The sequence below is a fragment of the Balaenoptera borealis genome, assembly GCF_965194805.1.
Source record: "Balaenoptera borealis genome assembly, chromosome: X".
Taxonomy (NCBI): Eukaryota; Metazoa; Chordata; class Mammalia; order Artiodactyla; family Balaenopteridae; genus Balaenoptera; species Balaenoptera borealis.
Genome location: NC_138881.1, coordinates 14,790,147 through 14,809,174, shown reverse-complemented (window position 1 = coordinate 14,809,174; position 19,028 = coordinate 14,790,147). Strand labels below are relative to the sequence as shown.

At 41.5% G+C, this 19,028-nt stretch overlaps 1 protein-coding gene and 1 long non-coding RNA gene across 5 annotated transcripts in view; both read right to left on the bottom strand.

The window, feature by feature from the left end:
* Positions 1–19,028, bottom strand: part of LOC309620018 — an 878,206-nt gene that overhangs the window by 395,819 nt on the left and 463,359 nt on the right. The gene's annotated exons all lie outside the window — the stretch shown is intronic.
* SCML1 (Scm polycomb group protein like 1) lies at positions 4,096–19,026 on the bottom strand. 4 transcript variants are annotated; one of them, XM_082375825.1, is made up of 7 exons: positions 18,796–19,026; positions 14,357–14,505; positions 13,288–13,368; positions 9,472–9,576; positions 8,540–9,071; positions 7,107–7,258; positions 4,096–5,803 (listed from the first exon to the last, which is right to left on the bottom strand). In XM_082375825.1, the coding sequence occupies exons 2-7, from the start codon at positions 14,384–14,386 to the stop codon at positions 5,678–5,680; spliced, it is 1,026 nt and encodes a 341-aa protein (XP_082231951.1). In that variant the 5' UTR covers positions 14,387–14,505; positions 18,796–19,026; the 3' UTR covers positions 4,096–5,677. The 4 variants fall into 4 exon arrangements, with proteins under 4 accessions (XP_082231951.1, XP_082231950.1, XP_082231952.1 ...); XM_082375824.1 differs by lacking the exon at positions 13,288–13,368 and adding an exon at positions 12,722–12,850; XM_082375826.1 differs by lacking the exon at positions 13,288–13,368 and adding an exon at positions 12,722–12,799 and having other exon boundaries at positions 18,796–19,025.

Genomic DNA, 19,028 nt, shown 5'->3' with positions numbered 1-19,028 from the left:
CTTCTCGGCTCAGCTTCCACCTACAGTGCTGTGCCTGCGACCCACAGGCTCGCCTCCACAGATAGCATCAGTCTTCTCTGCCTCCTTCCCTATGGTTTGCTGGGGGGTTTGGAACTGATGTCACCGAAGGAAAAAGCAAGAGGTAGAGCTTGGCCAAGCCACGAATGACCATACCTCATGGGGATCAGGGTATACTGGCAAAAACGAACCACGGGGGGCTTTTTCCAATATATGTGAGAGAGACTTGCTTATATTTATAAGTGCTCCGAGGCTGATCCAGGGAATGGGGAGGGCTCTAGGGTAGGGAGGACGTGCAGACGTGCAGGGCCCACCTTTGGAATGCAGGGCGGACAGTTTGCTTCCGCTCCTCGCAATGTGATGTTTCCCCTGTTTTGTCCAGCAGCTTGGATGGAACTGAACCTTTTCAGACAAAGGGATTTATTTCCTTTTCCCCTTATATCTTAAGGCTCTCCCCTCAGTGCTGATAGCACCCCTAAAGCCAGAGAACGTGGCCCTGTAACACCAGAGTTGCCTCTAGTATAGCAGTGAGAGTGGGCAAGCTCGTCTGAGGATGTGCTCACTGTGGAGAGCTGCTTTCAGGGTTCAACTTCACCAAGCTAAAACAGGGGAAACATCGGGAGTCCTCAACCTCGGAGGACTTATAAATATAAGCAAGTCCCAGCACCACACTGTAGAAACAGCCCCAGAAACTTAAACACACCTCATTTATTCAGCCAACTGTGACTACAGTTCCTTATGCAGCTTGAAAAGGCAGCACTTTTCCTCCCATCATCACTGTTCCTAGTCATGATGTTTAATTTTTAATTTCTAATATTATTACAGAAGGGCATGGCTTTTTCATGCTTACAGAGGGAGTCTGTATGGTCAGGCCACCCAAGATGGCTGTTCTCTTGCTCTCTGTACATCCCCCTGCTGGGCCAGTGCCTGCTTCATCTAATCTTTAGCAAACATCTCCACCTGATAGCTCATCAAAGGGGAGGTGAGGGGCGTGCCCCTAGGCTGGTTTCCCTGGTAACTGATGAGCCAACCTGATGTCAATTTCCACTATAACTGGGAACCTCCCCCTCTCCTGGGGAGCGAAGCCTGCCGCCATGTCCTGCCCGCCGGCCGCCGCACACAGTGGGGTGTTGCTCCAGGACCTTGCTTCAGACAGGTAAGCTCCCCCGTCCATTAAACCCTGATGTCTCCGTCGCCGACTCTGGGCCCTTTCTTTGGTCTTGCAGCTGGGCAAGTACAGGCCTTGTAGGCCTGCGGGGGTGCAGCCCAATTGGTAGAGCCAGCGGGGAGACCGAGGAAGCTCCTGTGAGCGCCGAGATGTCAGGAAATAAGGACGCGCAACGGAAAGTTGCAGGGGCGTCACCTAGCTTGAGGGGCCTGAAAGTTCCAGGGGTGATCCTGAAAGTTGCAGGGGAAGTCCCGGGGTGGCCGTCCGCTAGTATGTGGGGCCCTAGGGTGGCCGGCCTTGATGAACGGGGCTGCCAAGACAGTACCGAGGACTCATAGTCACCCCAAGGCCATGGCGGAGATATTGGCGCCATTACGGTGGGAAAACGAAGTGGCCGCAGCTGTGGGCTGGCAGGTGCGTTTTATACCGAGAAAGGCCACGGAGGCTGAGCTAACAGCTGAGGTGAAGGTTGACTTGAACGCTGATTCTTTCTCCTCTGAAAGTGAGGCATGTGCATGTGAGTGACTGATAACGTGTTATTGCCTATTACTGTTGTTTAAACTGAACTGGCTTTTTAGAAACTGAAAAAAAAAAAAAACCCTGAAAATGTCCACGATGGGACTCTTTTGACATTCTAAAACTGGTTTTTGCATATGCCCTTAGAGGAGGTTAGCTTTCTAGAAGGAATTGGTATTTCTCTTCCTGTGCCTTTGCGATGTAAATGATCTACCTGGGCTCTCTGGAACTTTAATCACCTTTTATCTTTTTTTTTAAAAATTGAAGTAGAGTTTATTTACAATGTTGTGTTAGTTTCAGGTTTACAGCAAAGTGATTCAGGTATACATTTATCTATTCCTTTTCAGATTCTTTTCCATTAGTTTATTGCAAGATGTTGAATATAGTTCCCTGTGCTATACAGTAGGACCTTGTTGTTTATCTATTTTATATAGAGTAGCTTGTGTCTGCTAATCCCAAACTCCTAATTTATCCCTCCTCCCCACCTTTCCCCTTTGGGACCCATAAGTTTGTTTTCTATGTCTGTGAGTCTGTTTGTTCATTTGAACCTTTTTTTTGGATTCCACATTGAGTGATATCATGCGATATGTCTTTGTCTTACTTCACCTAGTATGATGATCTCTAGGTCCACCCATATTGCTACAGATGGCATTATTTCATTCAAAAAGAGGCCTTTTAAAATTTTAGCAGGAAAACTGTGAGATCTTTGTCTATATATGTAAATGTATGTCTCTGCGTACCTCATAAATATGAAGTGTCTGCCTCCAAATGGCATTGCCAAGATTGGTTTGTGGATGAGCTCTGTTTAAGTGGCTTAAAAGAAATTAGACGCTTATGTAAATTCTCAGAAATATAAAAACGACTGGCTTGAATGAATTTCAGGTTCATGTGGCCTGGGAAATGTTCAGTACTGAATTGGTATCTGGTATTGAAGCTAGCTTAAGCTTGTTGGTTTGATTAACATAGACATGTCTTTAGAATCATCAATGTTAAGTATAACACTTCTGTTGTACCTAGGTTTACTAGAGATCAAGTAACACCTTTCTGTATCTGTTGCAAACACGTCAGCAAGGAAAATAACTTGATACGATGAAACTTTAAGTAAACATAAATAAGAGCTTTTACGTAAACTCTGTAGGAATAATTACATTTTGGGAAGGTCTATCTAAAATAGTCTTTCCAGATTTTGGTAACTTGAAACTAAACCAAGTTAAGAGAATTCATTGACTACCTGTGTAATTTCAAACAGGATAAAATATTGGAACATTAATTGCTGGGCAGATCTAAATTTACCTACCTTTGCTTTCTTAGGAGAGGAAGACTAGAGCATAAGTTTTCCAATCAGGAAATGCTGGTATGACAAACAGTTCACAATTACTTGCTTCTTGGTTTTTGCTGTTAAGGTTTTCAAGGGTTGAGATTATCACTGGTCATAATTCTAGTTATTGTAACCAAGTTTCTTTATGGATTACATTGTAGTCAGATGTTTAACCGTGCCTTTTTAAGTCTTCTGTCATTTATAGGAAGTTATAGTTGTACTCTGATGCTTTTGCAAAAGAGTTTCATCTTCAAGGTGATCCATAGGAAGGCCCTTTTGACAAGTACAGGTCTCTGATAAATTTTAGATCATACTGCTGAACTGGGTAAGATATTAAAAAATCCTAATGGAAAACTTGAGGCTTCATAAAAAGTTAATGGATCGGTTACTGAGTGAACTGGTGAATATGGTTATAATTTTTATGGTTTTTGTCTGGAATATTACTGGTTTTGATCTGTGTTTTCCAGATATAGGGAAGTCCTTCCCCTCAAGTTAGTTTTGGGTAGAATGGAAAAATTTTTCTCTTCTCTCTGCCTGGTCTCTCCAGACATTGGAGACTCTTGGGTTCTGAGCAGCCTTATCAGGTGAATGGGAAAGACTGTCTCCTGGCATGTGCAGGAATCACGATGTTTTAGGGATTCTCTAGAAGAGAGAAATCCACTGAGGTGCAGGCTAATAGCAGGCCTTTGGCATGGCTTTCCTGGCTTTGAGAGGCCTTTTGGGAATTCGGTCTGAGACTACTTCTGAAGAATTCCACCACAGCCAGTTTGGAGGACCCTATGTGGTCAATTGACCAGACTTATTCTGTAAACAAATTTAGTCTTGATTTGGCTGTGTTTCATGGAGATGAGGGTAATTTTAGAGAGGAAAATTTGTTTCAGTGGATGTTAAATTCTAGCTCGGCTAATTGTCTGCATTAATGAAAGTTATTGTGTTAGCCATACTTTTTGCCTTGATATTCAGGATGGAGAGAGAATTCTCTAGTGAAGTTGTCACACAGTATAACTACTCATGACATGTATCACTGCTTGCTCTAAGTCTTCAAGCAAGTAAAATCAAATCTGAGGCTTTGACATTAATGGTTGCGGTTATTAAACTTTATTGTATTTTAAAATCTAAAAACTGTAAAACATAGTATTTATACAAACACCTGAGGACTGTTCAAGTGGCACAGCATCTTCACACAAACAATTTGAAAGAAGGACAAGTTTAAATTAGAATCTTGTCTTGTAACACAAAAGAAATAACATGGACGAAAAAGCCCTTTGAATCATATACGCCCAGTAAATAGTTGCATTTGCTTATAAAGTACACTTGGTTTTCTAAAAAGAAAACATACAGTCTTACCCCTGGTGAACATCTTACTGGCATTTATAACAAATGGCTAATACAATTAGCACCATTTCTCATAGCTTATAACATTACACTAAATATTACACAATATAACGATGTAATAAATAAAACAACAATGAACACGTTCCATGTGAAAGTTCTGATTTTTAAAATCAAGTTTAAAATGACAAATCAGAACTGATGTACCTTCCAAAGTTTAGTAGGATAAATGGCTCAGAAAGGAAATTAACTAGAAACATCGCACAAGACAGAACTTCCCTGTAGGGAAACCCTCAAGTGTGAGCTGAGAGGTACCAGTGATGTCAAACGATGTGCATATGTTTTACAGAATAAAAAAACTCACTATATGTAGAGTGGATCTTTACCTCTGTGGAAGTGTAAAGTGCCATTTTAAATTAAAAAAGAAAAGATTTACTTGTGTGTATACTTCAGATACAGAATAAAACATATATATGAAACAGTACCCATATGAGGAATAAACAGATAATAAAACACATCTTTAAAAAACTTGGACATAGGCATCTTCGTGGAGAGATGTGAACAATGAATGCCTAGTTAAATGTTGAAGCTTAGACAAAATAAGGAAGTTTTAAAATAAAACATATTAATTGAAAAGAATATAGTCAGACTCCATCCAACCCCCCCTTGTAGTGTAATATCTCTTGCATAAAATGACTATCTACCTTATAATTTTAAAAAACTGGTAAGAACACTTCAAGAAATCTTAAAAGGCTGCTTTTTTTTTTCTTTAAACAGGAACAGGTAAAACATACAGTGAAATAATAACAGAAAGGAAAGTGATTTATGTGGCTGTTCCCTTTCAGGAAACTGATAGAACACGAACAGAACATTGCAGTAACAGACATAAAGTAGTTGAGAAAGAGATGATATCTACAGTTGCATCTTTAAATTCTAAAGAAAACTCCTCATGGATTTCCTTAAAGAACCCGTCAATCCTTCCCTGACTACTTTCCCCTTTGGGATTTGGCTGTTTTGGTTTTACATATAAACATTAACCAAAATCAAAGATGTTTCTCTGTTTCCTGCATGAAGTGTATCTGTAAACTATGCAATGAAAATAATGAAAAGATACAAAGAACAAACCACCAGTTTGACTTTGCTAGTGCTAACATGTTAAATGGCTTCTAAAGAAGTAGACTGGACTGTCCCAGGGTTCTGCCATTTTGGATACACCGTATTTTAGAGGAACCTTCTACACAACAAAAACTTCTAAGGGCAGAGAAAAGATGGCATTGGTCTCCCTAGAATTAAGTCCAATCTAATCTACACACTTTTTTAATTGTCTAAGTATCTGTCTTCTTAAGCCTTTCAATGTAGTGGCACAGCTTCACGGCTGTCCCCAGCTTAAGCCCCATGTACTTCATCATCATGTCACTCTTGAGCAGCAGCAGAGCTTTCCCGTCAATTTCCTACAGAGAGAAGGAAATTAAAATAATTAATAAAGCTTTCATATTTTATCAGAATGGTTATTCCTTTCTATGTAAGAACATGTAACACCAACGAGAGGGCAGCTCATTCCAGATGTATATTCTCTGAATATGCAACTGCTTGATGGACGCTATTAAAAATCTAATTTGTACAGTGAAGCATCACTTAATCATCTGTAAATCTGCTTCAAATTTTAAGAAAAAGGAAATTTAACCTAATATCTTAAAAATGTCCTAAGCATCAAACGACCTAATTTTAAATATCGTGTGTTGAACAAACTACTGCATAGCTGTGACAAAAAGTAAAAACTATGAATGGTAAAAATGGATTTCAGATGGTCATTAACTTTCTTAGAAGGGCTGGGAACATGAGTATGTCAGCTATAAGTGTGCTATACAGTGCTGTCTTAACACTGAAAGCTAATCAGTTGTCGGAAGCTAATTAGATGCTAAAAACGAATTACTGATTTTCTTACCATATTGAAAAGGGTGCATCAGATATGTGGGCACTAATTTTATTCATTAGGAAACACTATAAAAAACATTACTTGATAGTCACAAGGTATCCTCCAAATGTAAAAAAGAATTAATTGACCAAATGATGCTGCTGAAGCATATTATTTGGTTTTCACAAGTTCTGGTTTAAAAATAAAACTGTACTGAATCATGTATCACTGGCTGAAAGGACCTGAAATCCCTCACAGTACTGCCTTTGTCAGGTACCGTCTATACACTTTCTACTAAGTAAAACTAGAAATTAAAGAAATTAGAACTTAAAATTTAGCCCATGATGTTACTTTGTAAATGGCATAAGGGTATCAGCATCCCAAATCATCAATAACCATATAAGGTCAACAGAATTGAGCCAAATGGAATCAGTTGCTGGATTCATCGGGCATCATAACAAGGAAGACACCCTGTCACAGCTGTGGTCACCCCTCCTACTCACGGTCCTGGGGCCGAGCAGGGAGCAGGTGGGGAGGAGGATCCTTGTAACTGTTGTTACAAAGGAGAAGACACCTGAGAGCGGCCATGCCGAATCATCTTCTCTTGAGAACTTGAAGACCTGTAGCATTTTAGGCACTCGGGTTCCCATTTAAAGCACAGATCCAGCCTCCACCCTTTAAGGCTCTAACTTTGGGCAAAGTAAACTTTCTCGCATATGGAAAAATCAGTTGATAGGGTTCCCCCACCATCCACACTAATCAGTATCCAACTGAAGGGCCTGCACAGAGGTCATTCAAAGTCATGACGGCAGGAAAACCAGATCAAAAGATAACATTACATGTTGCCTGAAGAGGTTGGTGAGGGTGCCTGATGTCTGAGGATCTATGTGTTTCAGAAACAGGATCACTTCATCCACAGACCAGGTTGAAGGGTCATCAAGTAAGCTCTGTCTGAGGACACTCGGGTCACTTCCAACTGGTGAACTTGGAGCTTCAATGAGGGGAAAAAAGACAAATCATACTTGACCTGATCATTATCCTGAAAGAAGAGATGTTAGGTAGGGAGGAATTGTCTCATTCTTAGAACCTTCTGTGAAGTACCCCGGCATGGACCCAGGACTCCAAGGTAAAATCCAGGGAAAGCCTAGTAAAGATGACCTGAGGATGGCTACTCAAGAATGTCCCACCTGACCTCCCCCAAACAACAAAAGCAGCTTCGGAAGACACCTTAAAGCTTCAAAGATCATAAAACAGACTGAGCAATCTGAGGCCTCTTGGGCCACAGCAAAATACAGCAAAAGATCTGTTACTTGGGTTAAATTAGGTTAATCTAAGATAACCTATTGCTCTCTTACTTTGAGAGAAATCCTTTGAAATACTTCATCTCTGTCCTCTTGGTCTCTCCAGATGAGGTTTATTTTACTAGCTAATTGCAATGGAAATCCCCAGAATTTAGTTTTATAATTGCTTAAATTTATTCACTTTAATCAATGAATTTCAAAAACCCCCATTATCTTTTGAGAACCAAATCAGTTCTTTACTGAATCTCTTCCATGGCTTTAAAATTCACGTCTCTCAAGGCTTAAATGCGTATCTGAATTTTGAAAACAACAAGACTTCTGCTCAGCTAGGTCAGAAGTAACTTTAACATTACACTGAATACCTCTTTCAAGTTTCACTGCATGGTAATAGATATTCTGGTTGAAGGTTTATGTTTAAAAAAGAAATACGTGAGGCGTGAAACAATTTAGGTGCTCATACCTCAAAACGTTTTAGGTGTGCTGTTCACTACGTTGTACTGAAATTTCTTTGTGTCCAGACAGGTATTCATTTACTCAACCAGAGTGCTCGACTCCCTAAAGTTAGCATGTGGTAACGGACGCGGCTTTTGTAATTCGCCGGACCGTCAACACAAATTTGACCTTTGTTCCTGTGAATTAGCCTAAAGTGTACCTTTTCTCTCCTGTCATCTGGGCTCTGGCCATTTTAGGAGCATTTTAATTATTTACACAGGGAAAGGGTAAAGAAAAACAGAAGATAAAAAAACTCACAATGGGATCATTATGAGTATTAGTGGAGAAGAGGCGTGTCAGTTGAATGGCACAGTGCAGGCACGTCATAGACACTCAAGAAGTCTTAGTCATCCTTCTGAGTGCTGCCCCAAACTAGCCCTCAAGATGGGAAACAAACAGCTTCCACAAGCTTGCATCAAGGGTGCTGAGGAATATAGGGTGAATAATGCTACTTGTAACATGTGTCAGTTCACACTCACCGAAGCCGGTCGGGAGGTAGACAGGTGAGCCAGCATGGCAGAGACTATTGTTTTCCAGTAAAGCTGGGTAGACGATCGTGTCACGGTTATGTGCTGGACTGCATTCACCCTGGGTCAGCATGGTTGCAGGTTCGGCTGCAGTGGCCTGGGCGGCTAAGTAAAGACCGCAGGTGCTGTGGGCCGCTGGACTGTGGCAGCAAGGCATGGAGGAGGAGCCCTGCATGGGGTCCTCGGGCGGGTAGTAGTGCTGGTAGGAATGCACGGAGAAGACGGAGGGGACCTGGCTCTGGCTGAGGCCCGGCTCCTGCTCCTGCTCCTGCTCCTGCTCCGGCTCCGCACACTCCTCGGACTGGACAGGCGTTCCCATAGGGTTGCTCTGGGAATCATTTTCTGGTCTTCGTACTGGCGAAGTGGGGCTGTAACTTACAGGGTGAGAGAATGGAGAGCAAGGCTCCCTCTTCCTCATTTTCTGGTATTTGATCCTTTTAGAAAGCAGGTAATTATAATTTTTATATGGATATCCAAGTGGCTTCTGAAATGACACAAACCCAGCATAAACCAACTGTGATTGAGTGAAATAAAAAGGAAATAAATAGTAAATACATTCATAATTACTTTCCATGGAAGATTGCTTTATATTATTAAAGATAAATGCTCTATTTTGATTACATGATTTCTATTCCTCTTCAACCCTACATTTTAATTGCATTTTATATATTATGGTTACAAACATAAAAATACCCATTGTCATACATTGCTCAAACCTAAACTTCAGCATTTTTCCAGCAGAGGTTTAGTCTCCCATCTGCTGCTACAGCAAGTATAGATCAGCCTTGCTCATCTCACAGTTATTAGTTCTCTCTCACTTCTGACTGGCATCTTTAGAAACCAGAGGTTTATTATAGTTGTGAAAATATTTTTATAACACTTACACGATTTTGCCACAATGACTTCACACAAAAACGGTGGATTTTTGTAACCTTTCCATGAATAACATCAAACTTCTTATCCAGGTTTTGAATAGCATCACAGATGACCTATTATAATACAGACTATTAGTAGTTTCTACTTCAAAAGGAAAGGAACATAAAAAATACCATTAAGCCAAACTCAAAGTTTGAAAGTTTTCAAGCCGTCAGAAATCTTGTTTCCCACTTGATGCCTGGCTGTTGGTGACCCAGAGCCGAGCTGGCTGAGATAAGGCGCCCCAACCTCCCACTCAACTACTCCATGTCACACAGGCATTTTAAGAAGCTTGAATACTGGGAAGTAAATGTACCACAATTCCTATAAGCCATCACATTTATGATGGAGTCATTTTACAGCAAGGAAGGTGCTATTTTAGGAAAGAGATTGTTCAAATCTGCTAAAAGGCCAAAGAGCCTCTTTCCATATAATGATGGTATAAACTAATAGGCAGTGAGGGGTCCACTCTGGAAAGAACAGTGAGCCAAATACAACAGATGTGACCTTCGGCTTCAGAGTATTTTAAAGTCATGCAATTAACAATTAACCTTACAAAACCTTTGAGTACGCGGCCCCTGTATGCCAATCAAGTATGTGACTGATAAAACCGGAGAATTCTTGAAATTCACAGAAATTTCATTCGGGCAAAAATACACTTAAAAGGCCAGAACCATTACATCATTCATTCAAATAAACATTTATTGAAGGCCTACCACCTGTGAGAACTACTTTGCTAGATGCTGGGAATGTGGACATTAAAAAGAAAAAAGACAGAAAAAGAAAAAGGAAAAAAAACCCAGCTCCTACCCTAAGGAACTCCCATTTTAGCTGGAGAGAGACAAGTAAAGAGACAAGGTCAACAGAGAAAGTGACCAGCAGCCTGGAGCAGTAGATTTCAGTGTGCTCCGTGGGCCAGCAGCACCGACACCATCTACTAGCTTGTTGGAAATGAAAACTCTCCCACCTCAGACCTACTGAACTGGGAACTCTGAGATCGAGGGCAGTGATCTGTGTTTTCACAAGCCCTCTAGGTGATTCTGATGCACGATGAAGCGTGAGACCCACTGGCTCTCAGCCCTGAATAACTAGCACAGGCTCTAGGGGAACACAGTTGGGTTCAAGTTACTTAACTTCTCTGTTGTTCAATGTCCTTATAAATAGAATCAGGATGAAAACCTCTCTCAGTTCTGTTGAGGACAAAACAACGTGCTACAGTATTAAAACCGACATAATAATAATAGTACATGATGACTGGTCTGATAGTGCTCAGTCATCTATTAGTATTATTATTGCCACGATACAGATAAGAACAAGAGGCTAAGCGTGCACAGAAGAGCAAGACCTAATCCAGGCTGGAAGTCGTGGCAGGATTTTCGAAGAAGGAGGTATCTGCGTTGAGAATGAAAAGATGAGAAGGTGTTCACTAGGTAGAGATGTACAGAGGAGCATACAGGGCAGAAGGAACAGTATATTCTAAGATACCCAACAGATTAGGAGTATGGGATTAACTGATATAAACTACTATACATAAAACAGATAAACAAGGATTTACTGTAGAGCACAGGGAATTATACCCCAAATCTTATAATAACCTATAATGGAATATAATCAGCAAAACCCCCGAATTACTATGCTCTACACCTGGAACTAACACAATATTATAAATCAGCTATACTTCAATACAAAAAAATTAAAACAGAAATTAAAAACACCCAAACAGGAAACAGGAAGTCAAATGTTTAGAAAGTGAACATAAATGACGATCAAAGAGCTGGGTTATGACGGGAAGGAGAGAGAGGATGATAGCTATAGAGGGATGGGAGGCAAAAAGGAGTGGTTTTTTTAAACCTGTGGGAGAATGACTATGCTGAGGGTGATGGAGACAGAGGCTGAAGACACAAGAGACAGGGCGATGAAGGGAGGTGTCTGAGCACAGGGAAAGAGGGTCAGATGCAGAAACCAGCAGAGGTGTTAGCCTTACAGAGGAAACACTTTTCCCACTCCAGTGGTCAGGAAGGAGGTCGTGAGAGATGGATCCAGGCAAGTGTGAGGGCTGTGGGGAGAGGAATCAGGACTTGGAGGGGATTTCTGCTCCACACCCTCCATTTTCTCCACGAAATAAGAGAACAGGATTGGGGTTGCCTGAGGATCACCGGTCCCCAGTGGAGGTCCTCCCCTCTGCTTCCCAGCCTGGACAGGGCTGGGGTTTTACTAAAGGGGGTGCTGGGCGAGGATTAAAAAAGGACAGATGGAAGTGCTGCACCGTGTGGTCTAGACTGGTAAGGGAAGGCGCTGAAGAAAGGAGGGAGCTAGCACACTAGGAGAAATGGAGAGCATCCCTTAGCTGTGACTTTGGAACCTGGGCATGTCTTAGCGGAGATACTCTATCCCACCACATCTTGCACAATCGCTCAGAAGGTCCTGGCAGAGCAGTGTCAACCCAGTTCATCGTGGATGCTGATGTAAAGCAAGCAGGGGAGAGCACTGCTCAAAAATCAGAACTCCCTACGTCGTCCCTGCATTCCCACTCTCTGTACATCCTTCCCCGGAAGACAAGACACGTTCCCTTTAACTATTCCACTGCTGTTCTCTATAATGATGAAGACTTCCATAAACATTTTTTACTTTTCAAAGTATGTTCATTGTATTCAAGAAACTTTTTTATATGTTAAGAAACACGTATTTGTTTATAAATGTTCACTGCTTCTAGGGTATACCGCTCACAGAATCCTTGATAATTACATACTTCTATCAATCTCCACCAACACGTCAATTTTTACAAAATCCCCTCAAAACTATGGAAGATAAACTCTTTAAAAAATGGTGGGCTGCCATTTTGTTTCAACTGAGATATCTTGACATGCATTTAGGCACATACTAAGTTTTATCCAAATCAGCCAACTTCCTTTAAAGATTTTGTAGGGGAAATTAATTTAGTATTGAGCAATTTAGATGAAGGAGACATAACTATTATACATTTGATCAGTTAAGGGCTTTTACAAAAGGCTATGAAACCTCCATATTGCTATTTCAAAATTTTCACCTGAAGATGCTATTCTAACTAGAAATTGTTAAAAAAAATCATCACAATGAGAGCGATAATCATAAGCAATTTGATACAGCAAAATTTCAATTGTACACCCCTTTATATGATATAAAGAGAATTTAAGCTTAATATTTTAGAAAACTACATTTGAGAGACAGAACTTTTTGTACCTGGCAGTAAGTAAGGACATCCAGAACTGTTTTTTGTTGCTCTTCGTTGTAGGATGTGTTAGATTTAACACTTGCCTGCTGATATTTTAAAAGTTGAGTAGTTAATACTTTACTTCTATGAAAGTCAAACTGAACAGTAAGTGGGGAAAAAAAACACTATTTATTTAACTTGTTTTTATTTTTCACCAGCTTTTCAAAGAGTTTCAGAAGTATTAATCTAAAGCAGACACAAAATAAAAAAACCCCTTGTTAATATGAGAATGAAAATGATCGCTGCTAATTAAGAAAGGGATTAAGGAAAGAATTTATTATATCAGAAGGACGGAGGTTTAGAGTTTTGCACTGAAAAAATGAGTAAAAACTGTTCTGAATTTTCTACTCTACAAGGAAAAGAGGGAAGTGAAATGGTTAATTGCTCATTGTCTAATGAAAGGAAGCAGACAAATTGAGGAGAGACTAATGTTTTCTTGAGTGTGAGTTTAGAGGAACAATAGTTTATGAAGAATTTTTTCTTTAAAATGGTTAAGTGTTAATATATTTGGCAAATGGCAATCTACATTACTTACATCATTGACATATGCAGTATTTGGTTCATATGCATAAAGAACAATGTTATCATCATCATAAGCAGGGATTCGTGTCCTTATCTAAGGAAAATTTATTAATAAATTAAAAGGAAAGATGATAGAACTTAAAAGAAAAACTGAGGACTTCAGTTTCACTTTCAAGAAGCTCCAAAAACCAATTTGTGATATCAAGGGACCTTGGTAAATACTATGACTATAGGAAAAGATGTCCTTGCAAAACTGTTTTCTCATTAACTTAACCACACTTAAGACATCGTTTTCCTCTTGTGTACCTCGGGGTAGAAAGACCATTCTTCTAGTAATTTAGCACCAGAACTGCTGTAAAAGCAAGTATTTCTAACTACAAAGAATCCTGTTCATGGCTTTTGAGTTTTAAATAGACCAACAGTACCACTCTGTGGACAAAATAGGAAACCCTTAAGCACCTATCTTTTTTTTTTTTCCCCCTGCACTTGGAGGCTTGTGGGATCTTAGTTCCTCCACCAGGGATAGAATCTTGGAGTCCGAAGCACTGAACCCCCAGGGAATTCCCCACACCTATGTTTCTTGATAAATTAATCTCTAAATCACCTAAAACATTTTGAGGGGAAATAAGACAGGGCATAACTAAGTAAAGAGACAGTAAACAGCCATTACATTTCATTTAATAACTCTTTATTCTAAGAATGGATTATGAACTAGAGGAATAATCTTAAACATATGTAGAAGTATGTATGTCTGTTTCAAAAGAGAAAATAATGTGGAATTGGGCTATATATTGATACTTATAAAAATATACCATGTTACCTTTGTATAGGGCCTTATGCTTTGCAAAGTGCTTTCACATAATTATGTGAAAAGAGTCAGAAAAAAAAATGACTCTTGGTAGGTAGTTAAAATTTAAAAACTTGCACACAAATGTTCATAGCAGCTTTATACGTCACTGTCCAAAACTCATGAACTGTGTATTTACAATCTGCATTTCACTGTACAAAATTCAATTCAATTTAGGAAAAAAATAGAACACAATGAAAAGAACAAAGACAGATTTTCAATTTGAAATACAAACCACATCGACTTCACTGGAGCAGCTGGACATCTTTTTTGTGCAACCAGAGCAACTCTGCTTTCTCTGAGCTGGGCCTAATTATTTTTAAACTTGCTGGAGGGTTATTTGCGAAACTGTTTGGTCACCTAGGACTGGTAAATCTTCAACTCCTGAAAAGCAACGCATAAAAAAGTTACTTCACCCACTTACTGCCTTAATAAACTTAATGTGGATATACCAACTCAAGTTGAACTGGAGTCCTGGCTGAAGTTGAGAGAGCGACAAAATGAGAATTCTTCCATTAGTGATTTAGAATGAACCTTTAAAAACTGAAGGGCTTTATTGCCCACGCGTAGGAATAAGACTCCAGATCGAACACAGCTCCAAATGGTGAAGCGGCTGCTCCACAGCCTAAAGGCTGCAGAGTAAGCGCTGGAGACAAATGAACAACAGAGCATGAGTCCCAACTGCTTTAGTCAAGGAGCTCAGAGGCTTTTTACTCAGGGAGGCTGCGGGCCTCCAAATGTGAGTCAGGAGTCTCTTCTGGCTTGGGCCGCCCACCACGGTGCGGCCTGGAAAGACCACCAAAGACATCGCCTCCTCCCCTGCTCGGTGAAAACTGGGTGAGATTACGTCTAAGGTCATTTCAGCGCTAAGATTAGGATTGCTTATGAATACTTAAACTGGTGTTTTCATACAAAGGAAGACTACACAGCTATGAGAATAAACCAACTATTGCTACACACAACGAGGAGGACACATCTCAGGAATCTCAAAACCAGAACCTTGAGTAAAAGCCAGACCCAGAAAAGAATACAGTGTATGAGCTCAAAAAGAGGCAAAAGTAAAAGACGTCTTTCTAAATTAATACCTTTAGATATACCATAGCCACTTCAACAACTTCTTCGTTTCCTATCTTGCAAACAGGCCATGATTTGTTTAACTAGTCCCAAGTCATGGATATTCAAAAGTCACTCCTCAAGTCTTGCTCTTACAAAGAACACTGCAGAGCAGGCCCCCACCTCTGCTTGAACTCACACAGAAAGAGAATAGTGAGTTAAAGTTTCCCAACTCTAGGGACCATTTCTTATACTCTGACTGTATTTCTAACAACTTTGTTTTAGCGATTTAAATATATAATTTTTCTTTAAATCTGAACTATACCACAAAGTATAGATAATAGCATCTAACAGATTTTACTGCTTACTCTGTGCCAGGCAATGTTCTAAGCACGTGATGTATGTTAATTCATTTAGTATTCCTGACAACCCTACAGGGCAGGCTCTATTATCATCCCCATTTTCCTTAAAAGAAAACTGAGGCAAAGAGACTTTAAGTAACTTACCCAGGTCTCACAGTAAGTAGTGCAGTACAACTCCAGAGTCTATGCGCTTTACTTCTTCATTATTAAAATCACCTGGAATCCCTTTTCGACCAAGAACAAAATCAAATCCAAAACTCCTACCATGGCCTACAAGGTCTTTACAGTCAGGTGCCTCCACACTGCTCAGAGGTCACCTCTTATCACTTGTCCCTTTGCTCTAAGCCTAAGATACTTACTAGCTGGCCTTTTACAAACAAAGTTTGCCAACCATTGTTAGAGACTCTTGACAGACAGTTCCCTAATGGCTTAATTACTATGCTGCTAAAACTCGGCTGTAGACACAGAGGCAGCATACATGGAGTCTCCCAGCAGACGCCCACCTGGTACCTCTCTCTCTCTCTCTCTCTCTCTGGGACACTGACAAATCAACGCGACCTTGCACTCTTTGAACCTCTGCGCCTGCCATGTCCTCTGCCCTCAATACCCTGCACCCCACAAGACCGCTCTACGTAGGAGAAGCAACTCAAAACTTCAAGGCTTCATTCAACTTCCATCTCCACAAAGCAAAGGTGCTATGTCACCCCATCTGGAAGTGACACTGCTCTCCCAGAAGTACCAGAACACTCACACTTTAACGCTTTTAAAACAATTGTCACGTGTTGGCTAGTTACAGGAGAGGCAACACCAAATAGCACTAAGACCTTAGGGTTTGGGTCCCAGCTCCTCCACTTACTAGCTGTGTAACTCTGGACAACTTACTTCTCTGTGCTTTTTAAAAAAATCTGTAAAATGGGGATAATAGTACAAACCTTATAGAGTTATGAGGATTATGTGAATTAATATATGTCAAGTGCTTAGAACAATGACTGGCATAGCAAAGGCACGCACTCTTTATTTATTTATTTATTTTTGGCTGTGTTGGGTCTTCGTTTCTATGCGAGGGCTTTCTCTAGTTGTGGCGAGTGGGGGCCACTCCTCATCGCGGTGCGCGGGCCTCTCACTATCGCGGCCTCTCTTGTTGCGGAGCACAGGCTCCAGACGCGCAGGCTCAGTAGTTGTGGCTCACGGGCCCAGTTGCTCCGCGGCATGTGGGCTCTTCCCAGACCAGGGCTCGAACCCGTGTCCCCTGCATCGGCAGGCAGATTCTCAACCACTGTGCCACCAGGGAAGCCTCAAGGCACGCACTCTTGGCTACTATTATTTTATTATTTGGGTAGTCACGACATCCTCCCAATGAATCTATTTGTCATGGAGCACATGGACTGTAAATTCTCAGGATCATAACATGTAATTATCACTCACATTGCACCCTTCACTGCAGATATAGCAACCATTTCCCTTAAATGAATTTTAAGTAGCAAGGCACTGTGCAAAGAACTGGGCTTTAAGAAATACCTGAATCTGAATCTGAATCTAAATCGCAAAATTTGCTATTTTGCTTTAGGCAGGGATTTAACCCCTCTGTGTCTCTACTTCTTAACCTGTAAAGTTGGAATAATAGCTACTTCACAGGGCTGTGTTAAGACCAAATGACAGTTAAGCACTCAGCATCATGTCTGGTTCCCAGCAGGCAAAGTATAAGTTTTAGTTCCCCTTCACTTCTTCCCGCAAGGTAAGTAAAGCTTCTGCAACATTTTCTTAGAGCCCAACTATGACTAGATTATGCGAAATTAATATAATTCGTTGAATTCAAAATCCTGCAAAAGAAGTTTACTTAAGGTGAAGCTCATTTACATTTTACCACAGGAAGTCTAGACTCTTGAAAACGTAAGAACGGGAAACCATCTGGTTTTTAAAAAGACACATTTTAGGGGCTTCCCTGGTGGCGCAGTGGTTGAGAGTCGTTCGAGCCCTGGTCTGGGAAGATCCCACATGCCGCGGAGCAGCTGGGCCCGTGAGCCACAACTACTGAGCCTGCGCGTCTGGAGCCTGTGCTCCGCAACAAGAGAGGCCGCGATAGTGAGAGGCCCGCGCACCGCGATGAAGAGTGGCCCCCGCTTGCCACGACTAGAGAAAGCCCTCGCACAGAAACGAAGACCCAACACAGTCAAAAATAAAAATAAATAAATAAATTTTTAAAAAAAGACACATTTTAGACATTAAAGGCATTTCAGACATTTTTCAAAAGTCACTTGAGGATTCTGCTCCCAGGGTGTAAGGCATTCCCTTGCCATCAACTTATCACGACGACGAGGGATGAAAACGGCGTTTCACCCAAAAACCACTGCAAGGAATACTCGGCGAAACAGGGCAGATTGCAATAGCCAGACCCCTCCACATTTTTTTTTTAAAACAAGACCGTGTCAGTACACTGATCACTTTCTAAAAATCCTGTCAGGACTCTCAAAAGCAGCCCTTCTGCTGGCCGTATCAAACTTCAGCGGCTACAAAGTCGGCCAGACTGGGGATAATGCCGCCCAACCTGTATCCCCATCACCCATCAGGGAATCGAGCCCATGCCCTGCTTTATAAAACACCGTGCAGAAAAGTTGCTCGTTAAATCACGATTTGTAAACATTAAGCCAGTTTAAAACTCCAGAGCAGTCCGACTTCAGGGACAGCCAGGTAAAGGGGGGGAAGCGATCCCCAAGAGACGAAGATATCAAACTACCGTGCTCAATCCACATCTTTACTTTGTTTAGCCTCGCGTACGTATTTACAACAGTGAGGCTGCAGTGTCTTTGATCTATCGCGGTTACCATCAAAGCCTCAGAATCAACGTTTGCATCTCAAAAAAATGTTACAACGAACTAACTCGCTAGTTAATAGATTTTCCAAACTCAAAATTCTAACAAGTCTGAGAGCCTTGGTCGTTCGTCGCCCCCTCACCCACCAAGGAAGAGAAAGGATGAAAAAGGACCAGCTCTTAGAAAGTCGGCACAAAGTACTCAATAAGCGGCCACGTCTCAAGCGCCTACGCGCTGGCATCCCGGGAGGGGCGGTGGGAACCACCCCGAATCATCCCAAACCACCCCAACTGCAGCGCGGCTGAAATTCCAGAGCAGACTCGGTCTTTCCGAAAAGGCAAATCCTTTCTCTTCCCTCAGGCAAACGCTTTCTCTTCCCTCAGGCAAACCCTCCTCCCCCGCCACCCCGCTCCGGAGCCCCACAGCCGTGAAGTAAAATCGCTCCTTACCTGCTTCAGGCGCACACCTAAGACGAGAAAGTTCAAAGGGAAGAAAAAGTGCCACTTGAGAGGCCTTTGCTGGCACCAGAGCCCGCCAAATCGGCCTCCGGAGGGCCCGGGAGCCAGGTAGCAATGGCGCCTCTCCCGGCGCGGCGACGGTTTTAACGGTTATCACCGCTCGACGCCTGAAACGGTCCTCGCGCCGGAAATAGGGCCCGACCACGTGACGCGCCGGCCGGAAA

What these genes read in the sequence shown, in the direction of transcription:
- SCML1 (XM_082375824.1), bottom strand. Translation starts at nt 14,386, where the DNA reads ATGTCCAGCTGCTCCAGTGAAGTCGATGTG. An exon ending in ATGTCCTTACTTACTGCCAG is followed by an intron (nt 9,577 to 12,721) that starts GTACAAAAAGTT and finishes GTATTATAATAG; the next exon opens with GTCATCTGTGATGCTATTCA. An exon ending in CCAACCTCTTCAGGCAACAT is followed by an intron (nt 5,804 to 7,106) that starts GTAATGTTATCT and finishes TTCTCTCTGTAG; the next exon opens with GAAATTGACGGGAAAGCTCT.